Genomic DNA, 27,406 nt, shown 5'->3' with positions numbered 1-27,406 from the left:
GACTAAATAGTTTAAATTGAAACCATATGAAACTCGGACAACCAATTTTTTTTTTAATTGACATATATCATAGAGCAATTGGTGTTACAAAACATAGTTTAGAAAACATATAACAGGTTAGATAAGCAATAATTTAGTAATCATATATGTTACAACAAAAAGTACATAAAGTTGATTACAAAAGATGAAATCCCTAGTATCAAAATTCTTAGTTAAGCAACTTCAGATATTGTTGAACACTTCTTTGAAGACAACATTGTTAGTCATCTCTTTAGCAACTTTGTTGTCATCATGAATCAACAACTTAATGCCTTGTTTGCTTTTAACTCTTGAAACGGCAACATATATTTGACCATGACTAAAAACATCTTTTGGCAAATAAATACCAACATGATCCAAAGACTGTCCTTGTGATTTATTAATGGTCATGGCATATGATACCATTAGAGGGAATTGCCTTCTAGTCAATTTAAAAGGCCATGGAGATTGTGATGGAGACATATCTAATCTTGGAATGTAAACTACACTGCCATGATGCTTGCCACCAATTATTTTAGCTTCAATCACATGATTAGCTAGCTTGGTTACAATCATTCTTGTACCATTACATAAACCTTGAGTTTGGTCAATATTCCTCATTAACATTATTGGTGCTCCAACCTTCAACTTGATAGTGTGACTTGGAAGACCAGAAGTCCGTAGAGAACTCAAAAATTCAGGAGTAAAAAGTTGTGTAACTTGATAATCATGAATTTCTGATCTGTCAATATCATTTGCACTCAAGTATTCTTGTTCTTCACCTAAACACAATTCATATAAGAAATAAATAATTTTTAGTAACTTCAAAATTGTTAGAGTACCACACAATATTGAATAAGTATATGTTAACCTGGCATAATGTTGAGCATGTTTTCATTTATTGAATCAACTACTTCAATTGTAGAAGCTAAAATTGCTCTGCTGAGCAAATATTGATAATCGTTGTAATTCTGCAAAAAACTTGGATAAGTACTATCAACAATTCCTTTGATTGGATCATCAAAATTTTTGATGAGGAGTTCATCTGGAATTTCAATCTGTGCAATGCCATCATTAGGTTCAGATATTCTCCCTTCTCCAACTGCCAAGAGCCAATTTGAAAAAGATTCAATCTCATTGTTTCCCTCATTGTTTGGTCCTTGTCGCAGTCTCATATTTTTTGTTAAAGTCAAAACCTCTACATGATCCCAAATGTAAGATGCATTGATTGAAGCATGGACAATATCAGATCTGCTTCCTCTTGGAATTACCGGAAGTATTTGTCTAAAATCACCTCCAAAAACGACAACCTTTCCACCAAAAATTTTCTTCTCCTCTCCATTTTTAGTCATTAGATCCTGTAGACAACGGTCTAAAGATTCAAAACAGTATTTATGAGTCATTGGTGCTTCATCCCATATGATTAACTTTGTTTGTCTGAGCAACTCAGCAAGGTCACTGTCATGTGGTATTTTGCAGCTGGAATTATCTAAAGTGGGAATAGGAATTTTAAATTTTGAATGAGCTGTTCTTCCTCCAGGCAGGAGTAGAGCTGCAATTCCACTTGTTGCAACAGTAATAACAATTTCATGTTTTGACCTCAATGCACTTGCAAGTGTTCTCCATATGTATGTTTTTCCTGTTCCACCATAACCATGCAAAAAGAACACTCCTCCATCTTGTTTGTTCACAGCACTCATTATTTTTTTAAAATGCCTTCTCTGTTCATCTACATCATAATAGTTAAGTCATGTACAATAATTAAATGGATCAATCAATCAAGTAATAAGTCATGTACATTAAGTAATAAGGATAATCAATCAAGTAAATTAAAGTATGATATGAAACCTGTGAGTGAAGCAGATAATTCTGCAAATTCTTCTTTAAGTGCTTGAATATCGTAATTTCTCTCATCATATATTAGTCTATTCCCCAGTTGTTCTAGCACATAACCTTTCGGATACGGCATTGAACCAAATTCTTTTAATGACCTCCTGTTACCTTGCAGATACTGTTCAATCTCTAACAGGGTTAAATTTTCAATTTCATCATCAGTCAGTTGCAAATCTGCATAGAAAAAGCTATGTTAAGTTATTATAAAAAAATATCCAGGTTAATGTTTGTTCAAACTTTTCGTTGTTTCATGTAATGTACCTTTATTAAGTGCAATTCCCCTTTGTTGATATAAGATTCCATTAGAAAGCCACTGTATTGTCTTCTTGAAAACAAAATATGGTCTATTCATACAACTACACAATAGTAAAATGACAAATAATCTCCTTAAAAAGAAACCTGGTCCCCATCCATGAGCTTCTCTAATGGCACTAATGTACTCCTTATCATCTCCAAGAAATCCTTTTGCAAAACATGCATCTCTGAATGTGTCATATTGTATATTACGTACCTTTTTAATATCTTCATATGACATTGGGCCTTTGACGACAGTCAACATCATTCGCAAATAAAACAATTCTCCTGTTGTCGGGGGAACCCAAATCAATCTACCAATCTTAAAACCTCTTTTCCTTGGTGTCCAAGATTTCTTTTTCTTGCTGTAGGTAAACTTTGTGACAAACTGACCATATGTAAGTTTTCTAGCAGCTGGATAGTCTTTATTTGCTTGCAACCATGATGTGAACATAGACTCGGTGACACTTGGTTTTTCCAAAATGTTTTCCATCCGGTCAAAATCAGTGAAATATATAGTATTTTCTCCGACCAGATGAAAAAACATTCTCTCTACAGCAGGCTTCCTACCATGTATTTTGAATGAAAAAATTCTCCAACATGCTTCACATGGTGAAATATATCTGCAATCAACATATTGTTTGATTTCATCAATTTGAATCTGTTGATTTCCTCCATTGTTTTGAGCTCTTTCAACTGTAGCTGTGATTCTATCATAACCTTTGTGTATGTATTTGAACAAATATTTAATTGATGATGATTGGTTACACCATTCCATATTGATATGACCTTGATATTTGAGCAATAGTCTCTTATTATATGGAACAACATAACCATTGTCCAAAGTAACACCATTTTTTTCCACCGTATAGGAATTGGAACTTCTTCTGTAAACAGGGTATCCATCTTGATCAACAATGGTTTTTTCATTGAATTTTTTTGGAAAGAACTTAGTACACCTTCCATTGACAGTGCATGGTGACTGAAGTCTAGATGATCCACATGGACCATGTATCATATGTTTTTTAACCAGGTTGTAAAGCTCAGGGTCAGAATCAGGGTTTGGTATCTCAGCAGAAATGATAGTGTCAATGTCTTCAGGTGAAGGATACTTGCTTGAAGGATGCAAGAAAATCAATATATGAGCATGTGGGAGACCTCTTTTTTGAAATTCAATTGTATACATATCTGTGTAAGTTTATCAATTTAGAACATATTCAGTTAGTGATGTATTGATCAGTGCATTTTAATGCACATTCTTCTACTATTGTACTAGTGTATTCCTATGGTTTAATTTACTATTTTCACTATTTTAAGGTGTTTTTATATTTAAGTTTATTTCTAACTCTATTTTATTTTCGCACTTAATTTATGAATAAATAGCACTTTGACACCCTTCCGGTCCGCAGGTCATAACTGGAGTTACAAATATCGGATTGAGACGCGGGAAGATGCGTTGGAAAGCTGAGATCAAGAGCTACGACTTTCATGTTGAGGCCAAAACCCAGTTCGGAGCGCAAGTGTGTCAAATAATTGCGTTTATGTTCCAGACGAATTTAATTTCAGCACAACTTTATATTTTTCGGCCCAATTGTTTTAAGGCCCGTTCCATGTATTATTTAAACCGAAAAAAAGGCAGCTAGGGTTATTCATTCTGATTTCACGAGAAACCAATCCCCAGAGCAGCCACTACCTTCATGGAGAACTAAACTTATTTTCAATCCATTGGTGTAAGGAATTTTGTTCTTGATTCTTGAGGTTCGGTTTTATTATCAATTCATATGTTTATGCTTATCATATATCAATTTTCGTGTCTCCTTCTTTATGTATGAGTTTGATACAATTGATGCTTAATTATTCTGTTTCATATTCATACTATCGAGACCATTCGAATTCATTCATCGCTTGTATAAATTAATTTGAATAGAAATTGATATATGCTTTTTCGCTTGTAAAAAGGGGCTGAATGAATTATTGTTATGATTTTATCTATGTTATCGGTGACGCTTGATCATCTCCATAGTCAATTGAACACGTTGGTGCTTAATCAACGATTCTTTATAGAATTGATTTTCGCTTGTTAAATTAGTTCTATAATCAGCCCAGCATAAACTAACGAACAATCTTATGAGAACCTAGGATAGATGATAAACAAGATTTCCTAAAACCAATGGATTGATTACTTTCACATTGATTAAATTCGTTATTGTTGTTACTGTTTTCAAAACCGAAAACCCCCAATTTGCAATCTTTAAATTGATTCTAACATTGTTAAACCGATTGTGAGTCCTTGCGAAACGACCAAGGTTACTACCTTGTACTACTTATTTTAAAATTATTTTGATCACGAAACGACGGTGATCAAATTGGCGCCGTTGCCGGGGACTCTCAATTGATTTTAGCTAATATTAGACTCAGTTTCTGTGTGGTTGCGTTCTAGCCTTGCTTTCCCGTGTTTTCTGGCTTTTACGTGCCCTAATAATCAGTTTTCGTAAAAAAACAGTTTTCTGGAAAATCTTCTCCAAATCTAGTGTTTCCTGTACCTGTTCATTAGAAAAAAATCAGAGTTCAAAATCCCCTATTTTGGAACAAAATAGGTGACGGAAACCTAAAAAGTCCAAATTCCGTGTTTTACTATTTTATTTTAATTTATTTCTGTTTTTATAGTTTCAGAAAATTCCAAACTAATTTCCAAAATTCTTATTTTACTTAATTAGACTAAATTTCGTGTTTTTATATTTTTCTGAATCTATTTTAACCATATCTCTTCTTTCTTTTTGTTTCATTAACGAATCTGATTCTTACATAGTTTCTCTTTGCATACTTTATTTGATTCTAAACTTGCTTTTGATAACATGGCTGAACAAAGAACACTAAGGCAGCTTGCTGCTCCTGATGTCAATTACAATGGTCTATGCATCCAATATACTGACGTTGATATTCCTTTTGAATTGAAATCTGGTTTGATACACTTGTTGCCCAAGTTTCATGGTCTTGCAGGTGAGGATCCGCATAAGCATTTGAAGGAATTTCAAGTTGTTTGTTCTACACCATTGAGGCCTGAAGGTATAACAGAAGATCACATCAAGCTCAGAGCTTTTCCATTCTCGCTCCAGGGTGCTGCCAAAGATTGGTTGTACTATCTTGAGCCGAATTCTATCACAACTTGGAATGATTTGAAGAAGGTCTTTCTAGAGAGATACTTTCCCGCTTCTAGAGCTGCGTCAATCAGAAAAGAAATATGCGGCATTAGGCAGGGAAACGAATCATTGGCAGAATACTGGGAAAGATTCAAGCAGCTAGTTTCTAGTTGTCCTCAACACCAGATCACCGAGCAATTACTCATCCAGTATTTCTATGAGGGGTTGCTACCAATGGATAGAAACATTTTGGATGCTGCTAGTGGTGGAGCACTTGTTGATAAAACTCCAGCTGCTGCAAAGGCCTTGATCGAGAACATGTCACTCAACTCGCAACAGTTTACAACTAGAAATAATTCTGCAAGTGTGAATGAGGTTCAGTCTTCCTCTCCTTCCATCAAGGCGCTCGAAACCAAGTTTGATGCTAGAATTGATGAACTTACTTCCTTGGTGAAACAGTTGGCAGTTAATAGACCTCAAATAGCTAAAGTGTGCGGCATTTGTACTTCTACTGAACATCCAACCGACACATGTCCTATTCTGCAGGATGAAACAATAACTGAGCTACCTCAAGCATATGCAGCAGCAGCAGCCCTTTACAATCAGAACAGGTACAACAATCCTGACCTCTCCACCAACCAGTATCATCCTAGTTGGAGGAATCATCAAAACCTCAGATACGGTAATCAGTCACAGGCTGCAGCCCCCTCTGCCCCACCAGCCATCCCTTCACCTTCATTGGAGGACCTTGTCAAGCAAATGGCTACAAGTAACATACAGTACCAACAACGAACAAATGTTAGCATTCAGAACTTGACAACTCAGATGGGGCACATGACAACACAGATGGGACAAATGGCTAATGCAATAGGCCAATTACAAGCTCAGGGCTCTGGTAACCTTCCTGCACAAACAGTGCCGAATCCGAATGTGAATGTGAGTGCAATTACTTTGCGATCTGGAAGAGTGTCAGAACCAGCTCCAGAGAAAAAGAAGAAGAAAACCGTTGCATCATCATCTGCTCCTGAACCTCCTTCTGTTACAACTGAGACCGAACCCGAAAAAGAAAGAGTATATGTGCCACCAATTCCTTTTCCTCAAAGGGTGCAGAAAAATATCAAGAAGACAGTTGAGGAAGACAAGGAGATTTTAGATGTATTCAGAAAATGTGCGGTTAACATTCCTCTCCTTGATGCAATTAAACAGATTCCTAAATATGCAAAATTCCTGAAAGACTTGTGCACACACAAGAGGAAGTTGAAGGGAAATGAGAGAGTCAGGTTGGGACGAAATGTTTCTGCTTTCATTCAGCCCAAAACTGGTTCCTCAGCTAATGTCTCAGTTCTCAGTCAAACCATGCCAGAAAAGTGTGATGATCCAGGAGTTTTTGCTATTCCCTGTTCCATTGGGGATCACAAGTTTGAAAATTGTATGCTTGATCTGGGAGCAGGTATTAATGTTATGCCTACTTCTATTTATAATAACCTTGATCTTGGTCCTTTGCAGCCTACATGTTTAATCGTGCAATTAGCAAACAGGAGCAATGCCCGCCCTGTTGGGAAGGTAGAAGATGTCCTGGTGCAAGTTAATGACTTGATTCTTCCTGCAGATTTCTACATTCTAGACATGGAGGGAGAAACTAATTCCAGCAGGGCACCCATCATTCTAGGCCGACCATTCATGAGAACGGCAAGAACAAAAGTTGATGTTTATGATGGAACCATGTCCATGGAGTTTGGCGACATTGTCGCTAAGTTTAACATTTTTGATGCCATGAAACATCCCGTGGAAGAACATTCTGTTTTTTATATGGATTTAGTTACTAACACTAACCTTTGCTCTGTTTGTGCTAAGATTGAATCTGATTTGCAGGATAATAACATTCATACAGGTGAAGTTGTTGTCAATGAGGCAGTCTGTACGGTTAAAGTTCTTGACATTCCGGCTGCCCCAACCAAACACTCCCATGATAAAGAAAAGACTACGCACTTCCATGATAAGATGATTTCCAAAAAGAAATTTTCTGTTGGCCAAAAAGTCTTGCTGTTTAAGTCTCGCCTGAAAGATATGGTTGGTAAGTTTCGATCCAAGTGGGTTGGCCCCTTTGTCGTGACTAATGTTTTTCCTTCTGGTGCTATAGAAATTAAAAGTACAGGTACTGGCAAGGTTTTCAAAGCAAAAGGACAGCGGTTGAAGCTGCTCCATAAAAGTGTGGAAGGGCTTCCACCAAAACCACCAGACATAGAAGCACCAGCACCAGCCGCTACACCTTAGCCCCTCGGGTGTGTTCCTTCCTTTACTCTCACTTTATGTTTAGATTACATTGCGGACACTGTCTGGTTTAAGTGTGGGGGAGGGACATTTTACATTTACATTTACATTTTTGTGTTTTAAAAAAAATAAATAAATAAAAAAATAAAATAAATTGTCATGAGTAGTCACATGTTCTAAGGCTAGGGCAGATAACTGTAGGGTCAGTGAAATTTTTGGAGTTTTTTGTTTTGATACTTGACATGATAGTCTTTGCAACTTAATGCACAACTGCTTGAACACTGTCAAACTTAGTAATGTCTAGATAAACCTCTGAAATATTTATTCTTTAGACTAAGTTCTCTAATTTGAATATAATGGAGGGTATGATTAGAACTAAGTGTGGGGGAAAGGCTAGAGTAACAGATGGACCGATCATTGCTATTAATTGAGAAAAAGGGAAACTGCTTAAGAGCTAAAACTAATGAATATAATAAGTTCCTGTGCCTGAAACTGGAGGAACAAGTGCTGTGTAGGATGCTCTACTCTGAGTAACAGGTTGGACTTATTACAAGTAAGATCCCGTCAGGTGAAAAGGTGGAGTAGTACCTAAAGCTTAAAAACAATAAATAATAATAAACAATAATAAAGCTTGAAAGTAGTTGCCCCTGAGTTGATGTTGAAAAGTTTTGGATCTCTTGAAAAGAAATAGCCCCCCCCTAGTCTGAAATTCTGGTTAAATCTGAAATTATAGGAAAAGAATGACAGCTTAGCATCTAGAATGGTAGTTTCAGAGAGGGATCTTGACATTACTTTGGTTGACAGTGGGAGACAGTACACACACACACGCAAGATTATTATTGAAAGTTGATAGATAAGAATTGTGCCAATCTTTGAATTTTGACCCAAGGTTTGAAGCTTGAAACCTGGAATATGTTGACTGCTTGTGATTTGTTTTTAAGTTTTTCATTTGAGTTTTGCTCGGAGTGCAAAAGTTCAAGTGTGGGGGAATTTGATCAGTGCATTTTAATGCACATTCTTCTACTATTGTACTAGTGTATTCCTATGGTTTAATTTACTATTTTCACTATTTTAAGGTGTTTTTATATTTAAGTTTATTTCTAACTCTATTTTATTTTCGCACTTAATTTATGAATAAATAGCACTTTGACACCCTTCCGGTCCGCAGGTCATAACTGGAGTTACAAATATCGGATTGAGACGCGGGAAGATGCGTTGGAAAGCTGAGATCAAGAGCTACGACTTTCATGTTGAGGCCAAAACCCAGTTCGGAGCGCAAGTGTGTCAAATAATTGCGTTTATGTTCCAGACGAATTTAATTTCAGCACAACTTTATATTTTTCGGCCCAATTGTTTTAAGGCCCGTTCCATGTATTATTTAAACCGAAAAAAAGGCAGCTAGGGTTATTCATTCTGATTTCACGAGAAACCAATCCCCAGAGCAGCCACTACCTTCATGGAGAACTAAACTTATTTTCAATCCATTGGTGTAAGGAATTTTGTTCTTGATTCTTGAGGTTCGGTTTTATTATCAATTCATATGTTTATGCTTATCATATATCAATTTTCGTGTCTCCTTCTTTATGTATGAGTTTGATACAATTGATGCTTAATTATTCTGTTTCATATTCATACTATCGAGACCATTCGAATTCATTCATCGCTTGTATAAATTAATTTGAATAGAAATTGATATATGCTTTTTCGCTTGTAAAAAGGGGCTGAATGAATTATTGTTATGATTTTATCTATGTTATCGGTGACGCTTGATCATCTCCATAGTCAATTGAACACGTTGGTGCTTAATCAACGATTCTTTATAGAATTGATTTTCGCTTGTTAAATTAGTTCTATAATCAGCCCAGCATAAACTAACGAACAATCTTATGAGAACCTAGGATAGATGATAAACAAGATTTCCTAAAACCAATGGATTGATTACTTTCACATTGATTAAATTCGTTATTGTTGTTACTGTTTTCAAAACCGAAAACCCCCAATTTGCAATCTTTAAATTGATTCTAACATTGTTAAACCGATTGTGAGTCCTTGCGAAACGACCAAGGTTACTACCTTGTACTACTTATTTTAAAATTATTTTGATCACGAAACGACGGTGATCATGTATGTATGTTTCAGATAAATGGACATTAATATTAATATTATAAGAATGACTTACATGCTAACACCTTGCCTAAGATATGTCTCTTAGTCAAATCCTTCATAAGCTCATCAAACTTTATTTTGAAAACCTTTGAAACAATGTCCGGTCGATCTTGAGGTTTCAAGTTGTTTTTTGCAAGCTCCCTTGTGATTTCAGGCCATGTAGGATTACATGTGAAAGTTATAAATATATCAGGAAAACCAACTGCAGAAGAAATTGCCATACCATCAAAGTACAATTGATCCATATATCTTTTACTACCAACAAAAGTAGAAGGCAAGATAACTCTTGTCCCTCTTTTCTGATTTGGGTCATTATTGGGATTTTGAGTTCCTTCCTTTAGTTTGTGATATTTTCCAACTCTGAGTTTATTCTGATTTTTCCTTAACCAATTCAAACGCTCAGTTTCCATCATTGTATATCCATCAACCAAAAACTGTTGGAAAAGTCTTCTTGAACATAGCAATGTCTGAGCTTCCTTTTTTCGCTTTTGGATTCTAAAACAAAGCCAATCTTTTATCGTAAGACGATTCCTTTTGGTTATCTCAGTTTCATGCCTATATCTAAATTGAATGCCTGTCCTGAAACCATCTTCACCATATGGGAAAATCAGTGGATATTGATAAGCAAGATAAGCTGGATGAAATTCATTTATTCTTTTCAATTGACCACTTCTCTTATGCATGATTATATCTCTTTCTGCAGCAGAGTCAATATCTCCAACAATGAGAGCAGCCACTTCAGATACAGTTGGCTTATTATAAATCCTACCATCTGTAGTTCTCTCAGAAATTAGTTTAAACTTTAGGTCTTGGAAAAAATTATTTTGCAAAGTCTGTTTAGCCATTCTAAATGATCTTGCATGAACATTGTGTTCATCAAGCATAACTTTTAATTTGTGAACAATATTTGCATCAAGATCTTTGATATTGCTGAAAAAGGAATTAGTAAATCAGATTAATGGTACAAATATGTGCAGGTACAGAATTGTTTTATGATGATGATAATAAATGAAATTAATGCTACAAATATGTCCAGTGACATGATTTTTTTATGATGATGATGATAATGTACTGTAATTATCAATATGGTTACCTGAAATTCTGCATTCTGTTTTTAATTTCGTTTTCAGTGTCATAAATATATAGCTGTGCAAATTTAGGAGGTTGACCTTCAACCGGCAACATGCTCCCAATTCGATGACAAACTTGTCCTTGAATCCTTAATGTTGGTGGACCTTTACCAATTCTTTTCCGTTCATCCAATTTCATTCCAGGTGATGTGAAAGCAAACATTGAGTTATATATCCTTGTGTGAGCCTGATAATTTTTGCTGTCTGCACTGTGATAGTTAAATAATAGATGTTGAAGAAGTTCTGGTGGTTGGTCTAGCAATGGGAGTTGAGCTTTGCCTCCATGGCAACATAGCTGGAATTGAGGTGTAATGGAATCTTTTCTCTTATTCTTCCTTTCTTGATACCACATGAATGCACCACATTGTTGGCATTCCCATATAGGATCACCTATATCAAAATAACCTACAAAAACATATAAACAATATGTTAAGTTTTGCAAATATGCTGGATTGTATGCATCAAATTTTTAAAGATGCTTATTGTCATAAGAAACCTTGTTGATCATCATCTTCTATATCTTGTTCATCATCAGATGCTGATTGTCCATCACTGCTACAATTGTCTGATGTGTCAGACTCATCAGAAGAAGATTCAATTACATGATTCTCAAAAATTGTGGAATACTGAGATTTCTTTTTGGTTCCAACTTCATTGTTTCCTAAAGTTGTCTGATTTTCACTGAGTGTGGCAGTGAACTTGTTGTATAGATTAACTCCCCGGGTTTGATAATGAGGTTTTGTTGGAGGTGGTTCCACAACATTGTTCAACTGAGATGGTTGGCTAACATTACAAAAGGATGTTAACAAATTAGTATTTTTTTCTACTTGAATCCTTGAAGAAGTTGAACCTTCAGCAGGTTTAGTTGAATTATTTGTTGCTTCCTTTTGAACTGTATGAACTTGTTGGTTGATTTCTTCAATATGATTTGGTCGCATGTTACCAAAAGCAGGATTTGGTTCATTTGAAGCAATTTGTCTGAGAGTAGCATTCCAATTTCGAATAAAATTGGATGAAGCTAAAGGGAAAACAATTTGTGATGGAGGTGTCTGACTTGGAACATTGAAGTTTGAGTTTTGGGAAGCAATTGTAGATGTACTTGGATGTGTATGAATGTGAGTTGGATTGATGAGGTTGACATCAATATTGCTAGTGTTGGTAACATTAGCAAGTGGAGTTTTTGTTTCATTTGTTGAAGAACGTTTTGGAGGTGTTGGTTTCTTTGCAGATTTTTTCTTGTTATCAACAACAGCTTTTCTCTTTTGTCTGAGATTTTTTTGGTTATCCATGTCTAGGTGTTAACTTGCTATGACATGAAAGAAACTATTTGTAAGAATGTTAAGTGTTTATTATAAGGACAATACAATCTAAATTTAACCATGTTTAAGTTAGTTTTCAAGACTTAAAGTTAAAACCAAAATTTGAATTTCAAAAATGTGGTGGGAAAAATGAAGGTTCCAATTTGAATTTAGGAAAAAGGAAGGTAAATTGAAATTTAAATTTCGTATCAATCATGATGGTAAGTGTAAATTCCAGCTGGTTTTGGTAGCTTGTTTGCATATTTACTTGTATAATAAGATAAGTTGTTGAGAACATTAAATGCAAATCACTTTTATGAGCTTATATTCTACTATTATATTTAAAAGCAAGTCAAAAGCTATTATATAGGTTGTACAGGAAACCTGCGATGGACAGTTTTGAAAGCAAGTTTCTTGGGTTAGTGTATTTGTTTATTGGTTTTCCTCCTGCAAAACACCTCCACTCAATGCAAACTTTCTATCACCATTAAATAGATATAGGTGAGAGTTGGTGGATGAATTTCAATGTAAGAAAATCAGGAAGGGAAGGGAACAATATTGTTAAATATTAGATTAACTTAAAAACAATATTAATCAATGAAACAAAACTACAATTTGGCATAAAACATAGAAAATGCCCTTACTAATTTAAGCACATAACTAACAAACTTGATATTTCATTTACATAAAACAGTACATTCTAATGACATGTTTAGATTGATAGAAGAAATTTACTAATCAATAGTTGGATTAAAACACATAGCTTTACTGAATAACCCTATCAACATCCTGAATAACCCTATCAACATCAACTCTATTACTATTTTTAAGATCAAAGAAAGTGAACTTGACAACATCTCCATTGGAGAAATAGTTATCCAGGCAGAATTGTTGCCATACATCCACTTCATACCTTGTGCTTTGGTTTGGACCTCTTGACTTGATGATTTGAGTCAAAACTGGTTCAGCAACTGGTCCTTCAAGCACCAAGTAGTCATGAAAAGAAGTAATATATTCACCCAGGCTTTGGTTTAGAAACTGCAAAATTAAAAAAATAAAATTTAACATGTATCAATGTAAATAATGTGCAACTAAATTTAATAAGAATAATACTCAACTAATTGTCTTGTGCTATTAGGATCATTTGAAATTACAATCTCAAAAGTAAAAGGATCCTTTGGTTTTGTAGATAGAGAATGAAACTCAGGAAATTCGTCAGTTGATGATTCCTTAGTTGGATTTAGAACCAAGTGAAACATACTGTCACCATAATAGACTAAACCAACAAAATGATACTGAAACTGCAGCTCATAAGTTTGACGAATTTCTTGCCAGCCAGTTGTTAGTCGAGGTTGGTTAACATCACGATTCCAAGTCACCAAATGCATGTAATTGCAGCCATATATTTGCCATTGATCGTCTAACTCATCCGAGTATTTATGTACAAAGAAAGGATCGATCTCACCATAAGGCTTCACATGTTAGTTTGTATAAAAAAAACATTAGAATACCTAAATGATAGTGATAGTTAAAAATGAAACAAACAAATTAAAAATGAAAAAGTTTGACTTACAACATCTTTGACATGAATTGTATACATAATGGTTTTTTGCATTCTTCTACCAAGAATAGTATTCAGATCCTCATAATATGTTGGCATGATGATATGAATGTGTAGTGTAGAATGAGATACCCTATAAATGTTATGAACATGTATTTATAGTACAAATGCACACTTGATGTTCATAAATAAGTAGTTGAAGTTGGTACTTGATACACTAACTTTCAATGTTGGAGGTTGAATAAGCAATTAATATGCAGTCATAATGAGGGGCAATAAGATATAGTCAATTTTAATAGTTAATTGATACTACATTTGTGAATAAGTTCAAGGACACAAATTGACCAAAATATCGTAACCTAAAACCAAAAGATCATACACATCACACGTAGCGTTTGTATACGAAAACAGACTAAAAGAGTAATCAGATTGTTACAACAATTCTTGTTTGATCAGCCTAATAGTTAAACAAAATAGTAAATTTAGGAAAAACACACTTATAATTCTAAACCCCTAGTTCATGAACTCTTCACTTTTCCTTTTTTGGAATTTTCAGACCTTTCTTTCCTGCTGCCTTTCCTCCAACTTTCAACAATTTTGTAGATGATGCCTTTTCTCCAATTAAATCTTCAACTTCAGCATCTTGAGATGTTGATGTTAGGTCATTACTTGACCGTTTTGATGGTGTCTTCATTTCAAAAATGAGTGGATCAATCTCATCAGAAGCAGAAAGAGAAATCTGAATATAAGCAGTAGCTGAAACTGAATTATATACTTAAAAATAAGCACTATAAAATGACAGTAACTCGATAGCTATATAATAATTCAAGTGACGTACCGTCGGTATAACGTCATCAACATCAGGATTTTCTTCAGCAGTAGGAGTAGGCTGCAATTATAAATGTCATTTTATAAGTAGGATGAACTAACTGAGTTAAAATTTTTATAACATGTATGTATGTATACTAGATTTCCGACCCGTGCAACGCACGGGCAAGCATTTGTTATATATTTTAATTGTTAGTACCATGATAAATAATTAGGCATAATATTAAGATATCAAACATTGACCTAAAAATAATCGAATAATACGAAATAGTACAATAATAATGACATAGGTCAATCAATAATACAACACATGATTTTTAAAGTAGAATTTGAAACTCATACTAATCAAAATATAATAAAACAACACATGGTTCAAAACCATAATAAAACATCACATGGTTCTTAAAACATAAGCTAAATTGAACAAATGATAAATAGAGTTAATCATGTTGGTCGATGATTCCAACATTCAAAATTTCTGGTGGATCTAAAAGAGTAATCCTAAGCCTGGAACCGATGTTGATATTAGCTTGTTTGATAAATGCAATCCACCCTTGACTTATATACTTCTCATTCATATTCCTTGGTGATGTATGAATCATGCAATTCATAGAAATGTCACGCACGGGGAAGAATTTGTTTATATGATATGGTTTTATATTTCGTTTGTTAGTACAATTAATAAATAATTTCATATAATTTCCCGATATCATTATAAATTAAACTAAATATAATACGACATTGTCATTAGATTAGAGGGATAATCTTTATCTAATTAAATACAGCACTTAAGATTATATGATTAAATAATGACATAAGATTTTTTAAATAAAACAATTAGACAAATGTTAATTATTAACACAATACAACCATATAATAAGGAAAATATAATAAAGACTACATAAAATCATACAGCTCCGGTGCATTTTTTAGATATATAAAATTTGAAAATTAATATTAAATTTAATGTATAAACAAAATGGATACACAAAACATAGAGCGTATAATAAAGGCTACATAAAATCTTACAGCCCCCATGCATTTTTTAGAGATATAAAATTTGAAAACTAATATTAAATTTAATGGATAAACAAAATGGATACACAAAACATAGAACGTATAATAAAGGCTCCATAAAATCTTACAGTCCCCTTGAGTTTTTTAGAGATATAAAATTTGAAAATTAATATTAAATTTAATGGATAAACAAAATGGATACACAAAACATAGAGCGTATAATAAAGCCTACATAAAATCTTACAGTCCCCGTGCGTTTTTGAGAGATACGAAATTTGAAATTTATTTATGGTAAAAGATATATATCATATTACACGGTTACATTATGAAATTATAAATTCAATTAAAAAATTATGTAATATTGAATGGATAGACAAAATGGATGCACAAAACATAGAGCATTTGATAAAGTCTACATAAAATCATACAGTCCCCGTGCATTTTTTAGAGATACGAAATTTGAAATTTATTTATGGTAAAAAATATATCATATTACACGGTTACATTATGAAATTATAAATTCAATTAAAAAATTAATGTAATCTTGAATGGATAGACAAAATGGATGCACAAAACATAGAGCGTATGATAAAGTCTACATAAAATCATACAGTCCCCGTGCATTTTTGAGAGATACGAAATTTGAAATTTATTTATGGTAAAAGATATATCATATTACACTGTTACATTATTAAATTATAAATTCAATTAAAAAATTAATGTAATCTTGAATGGATAGACAAAATGGATGCACAAAACATAGAGCGTATAATAAAGTCTACATAAAATCATACAGTCCCCGTGCATTTTCGAGAGATACGAAATTTGAAATTTATTTATGGTAAAAGATATATCATATTACACGGTACCGTTATGACATTATAAATTCAATTAAAAAATTAATGTAATTTTGAATGGATAGACAAAATGGATACACAAAACATAGAACTTATAATAAAGTCTACATAAAATCATACAGTCCCCGTGCATTTTCGAGAGATACCGAATTTGAAATTTATTTATGGTAAAAGATATATCATATTACACGGTACCATTATGAAATCATAAATTCAATTAAAAAATTAATGTAATCTTGAATGGATAGACAAAAAATGGATACACAAAACATAGAGCGTATAATAAAATCTACATAAAATCATACAGTCCCCGTGCATTTTTGAGAGATACGAAATTTGAAATTTATTTATGGAAAAAGATATATCATATTACACAGTACCATTATGAAATTATAAATTTAATTAAAAAATTAATGTAATCTTGAATGGATAGACAAAATGGATGCACAAAACATAGATCCTATGATAAAGTCTATATAAAATCATACAGTCCCCGTGCATTTTTGAGAGATATGAAATTTGAAATTTATTTATGGTATAAGACATATCATATTACACGGTTACATTATGAAATTATAAATTCAATTAAAAAATTAATGTAATCTTGAATGGATAGACAAAATGGATGCACAAAACATAGAGCGTATGATAAAGTCTACATAAAATCATACAGTCCCCGTACATTTTTGAGAGATACGAAATTTGAAATTTATTTATGGTAAAAGATATATCATATTACACGGTACCATTATGAAATTATAAATTCAATTAAAAAATTAATGTAATCTTGAATGGATAGACAAAATGGATGCACAAAACATAGAGCGTATGATAAGGTCTACATAAAATCATACAGTCCCCGTGCATTTTTTAGAGATATGAAATTTGAAATTTATTTATGGTAAAAGATATATCATATTACACGGTACCATTATGAAATTATAAATTCAATTAAAAAATTAATGTAATCTTGAATGGATAGACAAAAAATGGATACGCAAAACATAAAGCGTATAATAAAATCTACATAAAATCATACAGTCCCCGTGCATTTTTGAGAGATACGAAATTTGAAATTTATTTATGGGTAAACATATATCATGTTTCACGGTTACATTATGAAATTATAAATTCAATTAAAAAATTAATGTAATTTTGAATGGATAGACAAAATGGATACACAAAACATAGAACTTATAATAAAGTCTACATAAAATCATACAGTCCCCGTGCATTTTCGAGAGATACGAAATTTGAAATTTATTTATGGTAAAAGATATATCATATTACACGGTACCATTATGAAATTATAAATTCAATTAAAAAATTAATGTAATCTTGAATGGATAGACAAAAAATGGATACACAAAACATAGAGCGTATAATAAAATCTACATAAAGTCATACAGTCCCCGTGCATTTTTGAGAGATACGAAATTTGAAATTTATTTATGGGTAAACATATATCATGTTTCACGGTTACATTATGAAATTATAAATTCAATTAAAAAATTAATGTAATCTTGAATGGATAGACAAAATGGATACACAAAACATAGAGTGTATAATAAAGTCTACATAAAATCATACAGTCCCCGTGCATTTTCGAGAGATACGAAATTTGAAATTTATTTATGGTAAAAGATATATCATATTACATAGTTACATTATGAAATTATAAATTCAATTAAAAATGTGAAATATTACTCAATTTTGATATTCACCTGTTTATGCGTATAATTATTAATTCGTAATTAGTCCAATTAAGTGTGAAATATTACTCAATTTCCTTATGACATGAAATTCATTTACTAATATTATTGGTAAATAGAAAAACTAAACAAAAACTATTTGAAGACTAATTCATCAAAACAATACATTATATGAAAAACTTAAAATACGCATAAACATAAAATAGGATGATTATTCTTCAATTGAAAACTAATAATAGTAGAGTTAAAATAGGATAAATGATTTGAGAAGGTTCAAACAATGGTACGATATTCAAGGTTTCGGTAGAGAGAGATTATCATCATAATAAAATTAACAGATTAATAAACGGTGTAAGTTTAGAGGGGAGGTGTTTGTCTATTCAATAGACTTTAGGGGAGGTTTGTGTCTATTACAATAGAATTTAGGCGAGGTCATTGTAATTTTCCCCTTAATTATACAACATGATATATGAATTTAAAGAGAATATATATCCTATTGAGATATCATATAAGCCACCACATAAAAACTTGGTCATCTCCCAAGAAGTTCAACCTCTTCATGGTAAACCTTTCTTGCTCCTGCCATCTACAATTATGTAAAAAAAATTAGTCACAACCAAAAAAGAAAACATTCATTCAACTCATACATGTTTTTTTTTTAGTCTACCTAATTTGAAACATGTTAAGTTAACAAACGAAAATGTAAATAATGGTGCATATTAAAAATTAGCAATCAATCCAAAACAGATCTATGGTAGGCTTTATTTTTCTTTCACAATCATTGAGAGTTTTCAAATACAAAGAAAGCTATGTAGCTCACCAACTCTCATTAAAGTAAGTAATTCAAAGGATGACAATGATTTTTTCTATCTAAATCAAACTAAAGTAATTAAAAGTATCATACTATAAATGATCACTCAAACAATAGTCCTCAAAATGATAAAATGAAATTAAGTAATGGAAAGGAAATTCAAACAAATAATACACACTATAAAACTAAATATAGTCCTAAAATGATCTCATTGTTCTTTAGCAATTTGTGTTGATGCTATCTCCCTTTCTAACCTCCCTTCATCCTACCTCTTTCCTACAACCATTCCACACCCATGTCAAAAATAGTAGATGACAAAATTATAACAAAAGACAATGGGCTGGTGATGATAAAACTAAAAGCAAAACCTTAGACTACCAAACACCCTTCAAAGTACAAATATAGCTTTATATAACTTCATTGATGATATAATATAAGATATTTTATATTGTTCTTGGGAGTTGCTTTGGTCATTGTAAACTAATACCCTTTACTCTTTAGTGATAGTGGTAGAAAAAAACACTATGTTCAGCAAACACCACCGTCTGCAGAGATTTTATCCAAAATCTCAAATTATAACTACAAATCATTAGCCAAGAGACTCAAGGTTTTGATGTTAGAATCTTTTTTAAAGATCACCGACACATATGCTTTTAACATGTAACTATAACTATCTTAAGAACAATTAGACTAAAAGTATGTGCTTTTAACATCTGCAGAAAAAAATATTTAAATTTAAGTTACCTGATATTCTAAATCCTTCAAAAAAAAGTCAAAGAAGAAGACTCACATTTGAAGAGAAGATCACGAATGGTGGCAAAAAAGACTGGTGCGGTGATTATGTCGAAGTAGTTCTGAACCTTCAACAAACATAAGGAAAACATAGAAACTCCAAATATGAGAGGATGAAATGGAACCGTCACACAGAGGATGGTGATCCTCCCTCTCCATTTTCTTTATTGTCATGTGCTTGTCCCAACCTTTTGTACTCTTTCCTCAAGATTACAAACTGGAAAAAAAATATTTCAAAGGTAAAGTAAATATTTATTAAAAAAATAACAAAACACCATAAAGGAAAAGTTGTACACAAAAGACTAAGACTAAATACAAACAGAAAGATCCCAAAACATAAATCAAAACCTAACAAAAACAATAAATAAGTGCACCACCACCAAGCTGAAATAACAGACTAAGATTTGCCTGCAGCAAAAATACATATCAGTATGGTAGAGGGGAGCTACTCATGATGATGAACCACACCGCACATGAAAACTCCAAAGCAAATATATTCTAATCAAGGGCAAGCTCAAACAATCTTAAAATAATTATCCCTAACCACAATTAAAGAGGGATAATAATTCATGACACAACTATGCTAAACAAAGAATTTGTGAACTGATACCAATTCAAACCCCATCCAAAAGTTGCAATTAAACCAAAACCAAAAATTTTATTTTCATAAAAAAAAACCACTGGACAAATTTATCATGACATATATGTGTGTGTGTGATTCATTCAACAATTGAATTAAATTCCCTTGATTACTAAATGCTAATGTGTGCAGTTCAATATGCTGATCACTTTTCTCACAGACCTTTAAGATATAAATACTTGAGAAATAATGCACATGCTTAAAATAGTGCTACAAAAGTAAAAGTATCAAGTAAAATGAAGTTAAATCTTGAAAACCATTTACTAATGGCCTTTACAGGTGCTTATGAATTGGAACAGATAAGCCAATCTCTTGAAAGTAATAAACACAGAGCAGAAATCATCCATTGCTTTGATTCTCTTAAACAAATTCACTAAACAAAAAGTATCACACTATAGTGTGACAAAAGGACCACAAACAAAAAATTGAAGAGAAAATGAAATGTAGCAAATGGAGGAGAATGATTTTGGAGGGACTTTTGAAATTTAGATTTTGAAAGCATTGGTCAAAGCATTGTAGAATAGGATTGCAAAGTAGCTTTTGGTTTTTCACCAAAATGGGGTGGAGAAAGACAAGAAGGAAAACAATGTGTGAAGGAAAAGAAAAAAAAGGAAAACATTTATGAAAGTGAAAGAAACCAAACCTCTTCATTATTGTGTGACTGCAAAAAAAAAAATTAACCCGATTGCAATTAAAATATAATAAAAGACTTAATAATATCATGTAATTATAGGTATAACAATATCACCCTTAATTCTTGATACATCCCCAATTTTGTGGAAAAAGAGACAAAGTGGAAATCAAAATGAAGCTAATAATAAGAAAGAAAACCTAAATAAATGATCTCATCATACATTGAGAAATTCATTAATTAGTGATAAAGAGAAATATTACCAATCACTAATGGAAAATACTTTTTAAATTAGTTAAAAAATGATTATCAAACATTCCACTCCACACCGAAGGATTTCATCATACATTGAGTTATTGGTTCTTTTCTTTTTTATATATCAAACATTCTCCCTCCAAATCCATCAAACAAAAGCTAATACTGTTAAATTGCATACCTTTTCCTCAAATTCATGAGCGGCAATATCTGATTGAACATTAAAAAAATAGAAAGAAAAAAAAAAAAAACGGCTGTAGAGTAAGAAGCAATATCACCATAGAATAAAAATAGAATAGATCTGGAATCTGAAAACGAAAATGGATCTGAAGTGCTTACCTTCGCTGCAGTCGTGTGCTCTGCTTCATCGATCTTTGTCGTCGCTCGGTTTGTGAACCTAAACAAACAGGAACAGAGAAATCAAGGAATCAAATTGGTGACATCATCATCTCCTAAAAAGTAGGGATTATTAACTAAAATCATCTGATTAACATAAACTGACAAAGCCAAAAAAAGTTCAACTTACCTAAATGTGACCATTCAAACTCCGTCATCATCTCTCACTTCTACTACTCAAATAACTACTACTCAAATACAATCAATTATAGTTCAGAAGACTTAGTGAACTCATAAACATTTGCTATTGTTTTTGTGAAAAGTAAAAGTAGATTATAAACTACAAAGCAGATTATAAACATTTGCTTGTTTGTATGGCAATTAAGATACACAAAAATTTTGTGCAAAGAAGATTAGAAACTACAGTTTGATCAATAAATATGAAAACAATTATCATTACCAAGAAAATTAAGTTTTTACCTCTGACAATAATGTAGATGCACATGGACTTGCTCCATAAACTTCAAAAAATCATCTAACCACAACTTGAAACAAAAAAATAATTGATTAACTTGTTAAAGAACAAATAAATTAGGCAACAAATTAGAACAAAAAGCAACTAAATAAAAAGTCATCTCATATATAAACAATAAAAAAAAAAGAAGAGAAAAGATGAAGCAAATTCTCATCACATTAATTAGGAAGGAACGGGATAGTTGTTTTGATCTCCTAAGAAGTAGGGATTATTAACTAAAAGATAGAAACAAATCCTAACAAACATGACAACTAACCAAAGGTATTTTCAACAGAAACTCAAAAAAAAATTAACCATCCCTTTACAAATAACAAATTAAATTGATACAAATCTTCAAAAAAAAAAAAATCTGAAATTTAACAAATACAAATCATATTGCAGTGAAGAAAACCATCTAAATCCCACTAACAACTTCTAAAATGTAGGGATTATTATAATAAATATGTGAATTTGAAAACTTATTTACCAACTATAAAAAATAGAAACAACTAATTGATAGGATATTTTATATTAGTAGCTGCTAATTTGAAATCAAAATAAAATGAGGTTGTTATCAATTGAGAAAAATTAGGAACTGAGGTTATCCAACAATCAAAACTTATTTATAAAAAAAAAAAACAGAAAAATCCAGTAACTACAAACTTTGCTGCAAAGCTCAAAGTGAAAATTGTAGATATCTCGAGTCTTTACATACATGAAAGGAAGAAATCCCAATTTGAACATGCATTTAATTAGTCATGAAATCCAAAGCAAAAAAAAATAAAAAATCATGAAATCCAAAGAAAAAAAAATCATGAAATCCAAGGCAAGAACAAAAATAGAAAATTAGAGAGAGAGAACAAATGGCATACCTTTTCTCAAATTCATTAGCAGAATCCCTGTAAGTTGAAAGAACAAAAATATAATAGATCTGGAATAAAAAAAATGATCTGTAAATCAAAAACGAATATGGATCTGAGGTGCATACCTTCATCATTCGTTCTCATCGCTGGGTTTGTCAAAAGAGATGGGGAAATGAATGAATCCGAAAATTTGTGTGTAGAGAGGAAGCTTGACCCTTTTTAGTCATGGAGAGAGAGAAGAAGTTCCAGGAGTTAAGAGAAGATGGAGAGAGATGAGTAAAAATGTGAGTTTAGATATTGAAAGAGAGGGAGAAATTGAATTTTGAATTTGATTCCAACTGTCTGCAAATGAAAGTGACCTTAGGCAAAAGAAGGAAACAAAGCAGAGGAAGAAAACGACGTCTCAATGGTTTCTTCTGCCAGCAATTTTTTTTTTTGTCCGTTTTGGGCTTAAATGCAATGGGCCTTGCATTTTCGACCCACTTTTGTGGCCCTTTGATCATTTCTTCACACTTTTTTCCCTCCATCATCAATTTTGAAAACATTGCCTAAATGAGGTTAAAATTTTGTCTAAACATGAAAGTTAAAATCCTATGTGGACTTGCTTAGAGGATGACACCTGTTTTTTTTTGCTATTTGTTGGTTTGCACTTGTGTAGTTGTAGAGATGTTGAATCAATGAAATATGAACTAACCTCAACTTCAGCCTCGACTTCAAATATATTTGGTGGTACAGATTCTGCAGTGCTAATGTCCTGTAATGAGGAAGAACGATTGCATTATAACATTCAAACAATAAATATAAACATAATGTACATTGGAGAAGACCATCATGATTTATTTGCTGACCTCTATAGCTAATTTCTTAGCAACAGCCTTGACCAGTCCTTGAGGAACCTACAAAAAAAAAAAAAAACATAATAGTTAAGAAAGTTTACATGAATCAGCTAATTCCAAAGAAATGAAGTATAATATTATTAAGTACATAAAACATAACCTCCAAATACAACTTACATCAGTAGGTGGGAACTGAGAGGTGATTTCATTGATAAAGTCATCTGCTTGATTGATTTGTATGACTGAACCGGTCTTCCACTTCGGTTGCCACTTAACTTTAACAGCTAAAGTTTTCCCAGCAATTAGATCAATGTCTTCTGGATAATCAAGAGGATCGTGGATTCCATCCTATGTAAATTGAATGACATTAATGGTTCATCAGTAAATTTAAAGTATATAATGTATACATAGAACAAAAATACATATAAGTGATTCAACATTTACCGCCAACATCTCAGATCGTAGGACAAGGGCACTTTTGCCAATTAATTGTTCACATTCGCGGTCCCAGAAAACAAAAGTTGCCTTAGCCTGACCATCACCAACCTCAACATCCAACTTGTACCTGTATATGGGTAAATAATAAATTGATAGCAATAATATTGTGGGAAAAAACTATTAATCAACATGCACTTATACCTCAGAATTTCCGTTTGAGTTTCATGTTGATCGCCACATTTGTATGGAGGAGCTTCACCAAAGCATTGTTTAGGACATTTGAAGCATGTCAAATAGTACCAACCATATTTTGTAGGCTTGACCTTAATTGTGTTGACAATTGTCACACATTTTGTTTCCTACATAGTTAGAATTGGCAAATTTTCAATAACTGTTACTTTGAATTCAAGCAACTTTCAATCATCGAATACCTGCGGTAGTTGAACAATTTTCCTCAGAGGCATGATCTCAGAATTGTGCATGAATATTTGTTGCGGTGTGTACTGCGAACTTCCATACGATTGGCTCATCATTTGTGATGGAGTTTCAGCAAATCGATCCACAGTACCGCTTTCAATACCGGCAATTAAGCTTATAATATAACACGTCACAATGATTGGAGAAGAAAACCGTTTTTTCATTATATATATATATATATATATATATTTAATTTGTCGTGTAAAAACTGAAAACTACCTTTTCTTGAACTCCACAATCTCTGGAACTTCTTCATTAATGAAAAGCTTAGTGGTACTCCATGTGTTTGATATTGTTAACGGCCATTTTCCTGCACATATATATATATATTATGAAACTTTCAATATCAATGGTTGTTTGTTATAGTTAAATTAAATTGAAAGTATGGTACCTTCTTTTCTGATTTTAGCATATTTCATCAAAACAATAATTGGATCTCCCTTAGCTTGATTCTGAACATTGAAGAACTTAGCTGCATAGTTTTCCCATAGAGTGCAAGCAATTGGAATGTTGCTACAATCAATCAACATACTAACAAACTTAGTATACGTTAATGGATGATAATTTGTTATATACAACATAACATGTAGATATTGTTATTACCTAAGGTCTCGAAGAGTAAGGTTAACTTGAACTTTTCTAGTTCCAGACATAGACTGTGAATAACCAATTTGATCCACCAATCCAACAATATCTGAAAACATAAACCATAATTGTGTTAACTAAAATGATATGTTTTTGATTTGTAAATGCAAGACAACAATAAACTATACCATATAATAAATCTTCACGGAAATTTTGATTGACGATTTCACTAAAAGGTTTCAACTTTGTGACTGCATCAGGAATTTGATGAACATTCACATCTTTGACTAAAGTTCCACCATTGAACCTCAGCTTGTAATCATGGGAAGATGTTTTAAACTGATCATCATTTTTGGTAACTTGAAAATTTTGCATGGTATAAGTGTTGTTCACAGATATAGGAATGTCTTTTTCAAATTTCTGATGTAGCTCATTAGGAATGAACACAGATATGTCATCTCCCTGAAACTCAAATATAATCAAATTTGATAGTTTCATGTACAACTCACTTGTTTGCTTGTTTTTTACTTTGAGTAACAAACAATTATCTTAACATCAATATATATAATTGAACACCAACACATTATTTCATTGATCCAAAACATAACTTCACATATGAACACACTTTTTTGTCTTAAACATAAGACATATAACATAGACACATGAAGAAACATGTAACCTTCGAATTTGTTCCAACAATTAGCAGTCAAACTTTGAACAAAAGTAATTATTTCAAGAAGTAAACAACATAACCTCACATAGTCCACATTTTTCGTCTTAAACATAAGCCATATGACATACATCTATGAACAAACATGTAACCTGAAAGGTTCATCCACCAACATAATTTATAAACATGACAACTTTAAAGACATATAAAAAGCTAATATCACTAAAATGTTACCTTTTCGTCCACAACCAACAGTTCAGTAGACTCTTTTCCATCCTTCACGTTAGTCCATTTTTCTTTCACTTTCACAGAGATCTTCCAAAGATCCTTCGCATCACTTATGTCCTTGACACTCTCAAATTTCCTAGCCATTTTCCTGACAAAAACACGAAAAATAAAACCTTTTCAGGTGAGTTCAATCTACTTACTAAAAAAATCACAACCTTCCATAGACCTTTTAATGATTTCGAACCTTGATCCGAGTGATTTAACATAACAAAATGACATAATCATAAGATTATTCCACAAAAATGTTGTTTTCATCAAATATAAGCAGTTTTAATTTTTTAAAAAACTGTGTAACCGATTTGATAATGAATATGAACAAAATATGAAGCATATCTCAAATGAAAATGAAGAAGAATATGAACAAAATCAAGAAGAAGATGAAGATGAAACAAACCTTGTTGTTTGGTAGATGAGAGATGAAACTTTTTTGGAATGTTGGTTACCGTGAGAGCTTTGAGAGGGAAGAAAATCAGTTTGGAAGAAAATCAGTTTGGACTGATTTTTGATTCTTTCCTTGCAAAAGTAGTGATGTGACATAAAGTTTGCCATTGAGACAAAACTGAATCAGTTGGGAACAGTAGAATGGCTTGGTTGGCTTGCACATCTGGTTACCTTTTGTCTCACAAAACATAAAAATGGCTTAGTTACTCATCAATATGGCTTAGTTTCTTCAACATTTAGTTCAATTTATATTTTTTTGGACATCAAATACCCCTGTTTTGGACAGGTGGCAGGTTTTGAAGGATGGGCAACTTGGTCTTTACCAGGTACTATGAATTTCTTATATTGTAATTGATATTATATATGAAGATTCCATGTGGTTGTGCACCACATATTGTAATACTATTTGAGGAAAACACATTATCCGCTAGTTAAGTAGCAGATGATATCTGAGAAACTCGCAGAGCGGTAAAAGAAACTCTTATACTACAAATAAGTTCAAATCATGCAAAACTAGTTACTTATATTTATTATTTAATTTTTTTATTTTAAATTATTCGGGCTTGCGGGCCGCCTGTTGCCCATTCGAGCTAGCCCATATTTTAAATGGGCTTTTATCGGATCGGGCTAAATAAACCATAAAT

General features: G+C 32.4%; 2 protein-coding genes across 6 annotated transcripts; both read right to left on the bottom strand.

Annotated features, from left to right (window-relative positions):
- Positions 1–222: 222 nt before the first annotated feature.
- LOC123922289 lies at positions 223–12,201 on the bottom strand. The gene is made up of 7 exons (XM_045975018.1): positions 11,409–12,201; positions 10,876–11,317; positions 9,796–10,712; positions 2,173–3,393; positions 1,867–2,085; positions 890–1,747; positions 223–800 (listed from the first exon to the last, which is right to left on the bottom strand). The coding sequence occupies exons 1-7, from the start codon at positions 12,199–12,201 to the stop codon at positions 223–225; spliced, it is 5,028 nt and encodes a 1,675-aa protein (XP_045830974.1).
- A 1,927-nt stretch (positions 12,202–14,128) lies between these two features.
- Positions 14,129–26,440, bottom strand: LOC123923096. 5 transcript variants are annotated; one of them, XM_045975738.1, is made up of 13 exons: positions 26,268–26,440; positions 25,552–25,825; positions 25,382–25,472; positions 25,170–25,291; positions 24,998–25,088; positions 24,733–24,892; positions 24,503–24,660; positions 24,308–24,428; positions 24,041–24,211; positions 23,876–23,923; positions 23,722–23,781; positions 14,610–14,660; positions 14,129–14,510 (listed from the first exon to the last, which is right to left on the bottom strand). In XM_045975738.1, the coding sequence occupies exons 1-13, from the start codon at positions 26,403–26,405 to the stop codon at positions 14,301–14,303; spliced, it is 1,695 nt and encodes a 564-aa protein (XP_045831694.1). In that variant the 5' UTR covers positions 26,406–26,440; the 3' UTR covers positions 14,129–14,300. The 5 variants fall into 5 exon arrangements, with proteins under 5 accessions (XP_045831694.1, XP_045831696.1, XP_045831695.1 ...); XM_045975740.1 differs by having other exon boundaries at positions 14,129–14,459; XM_045975739.1 differs by lacking the exon at positions 14,610–14,660.
- Positions 26,441–27,406: the final 966 nt, after the last annotated feature.

The sequence above is a fragment of the Trifolium pratense genome, linkage group LG4 (assembly GCF_020283565.1).
Source record: "Trifolium pratense cultivar HEN17-A07 linkage group LG4, ARS_RC_1.1, whole genome shotgun sequence".
NCBI classification, from domain to species: domain Eukaryota; kingdom Viridiplantae; phylum Streptophyta; class Magnoliopsida; order Fabales; family Fabaceae; genus Trifolium; species Trifolium pratense.
Note: the sequence above shows the minus strand (reverse complement) of the source record. Positions and strands in the feature narration are given on the sequence as shown.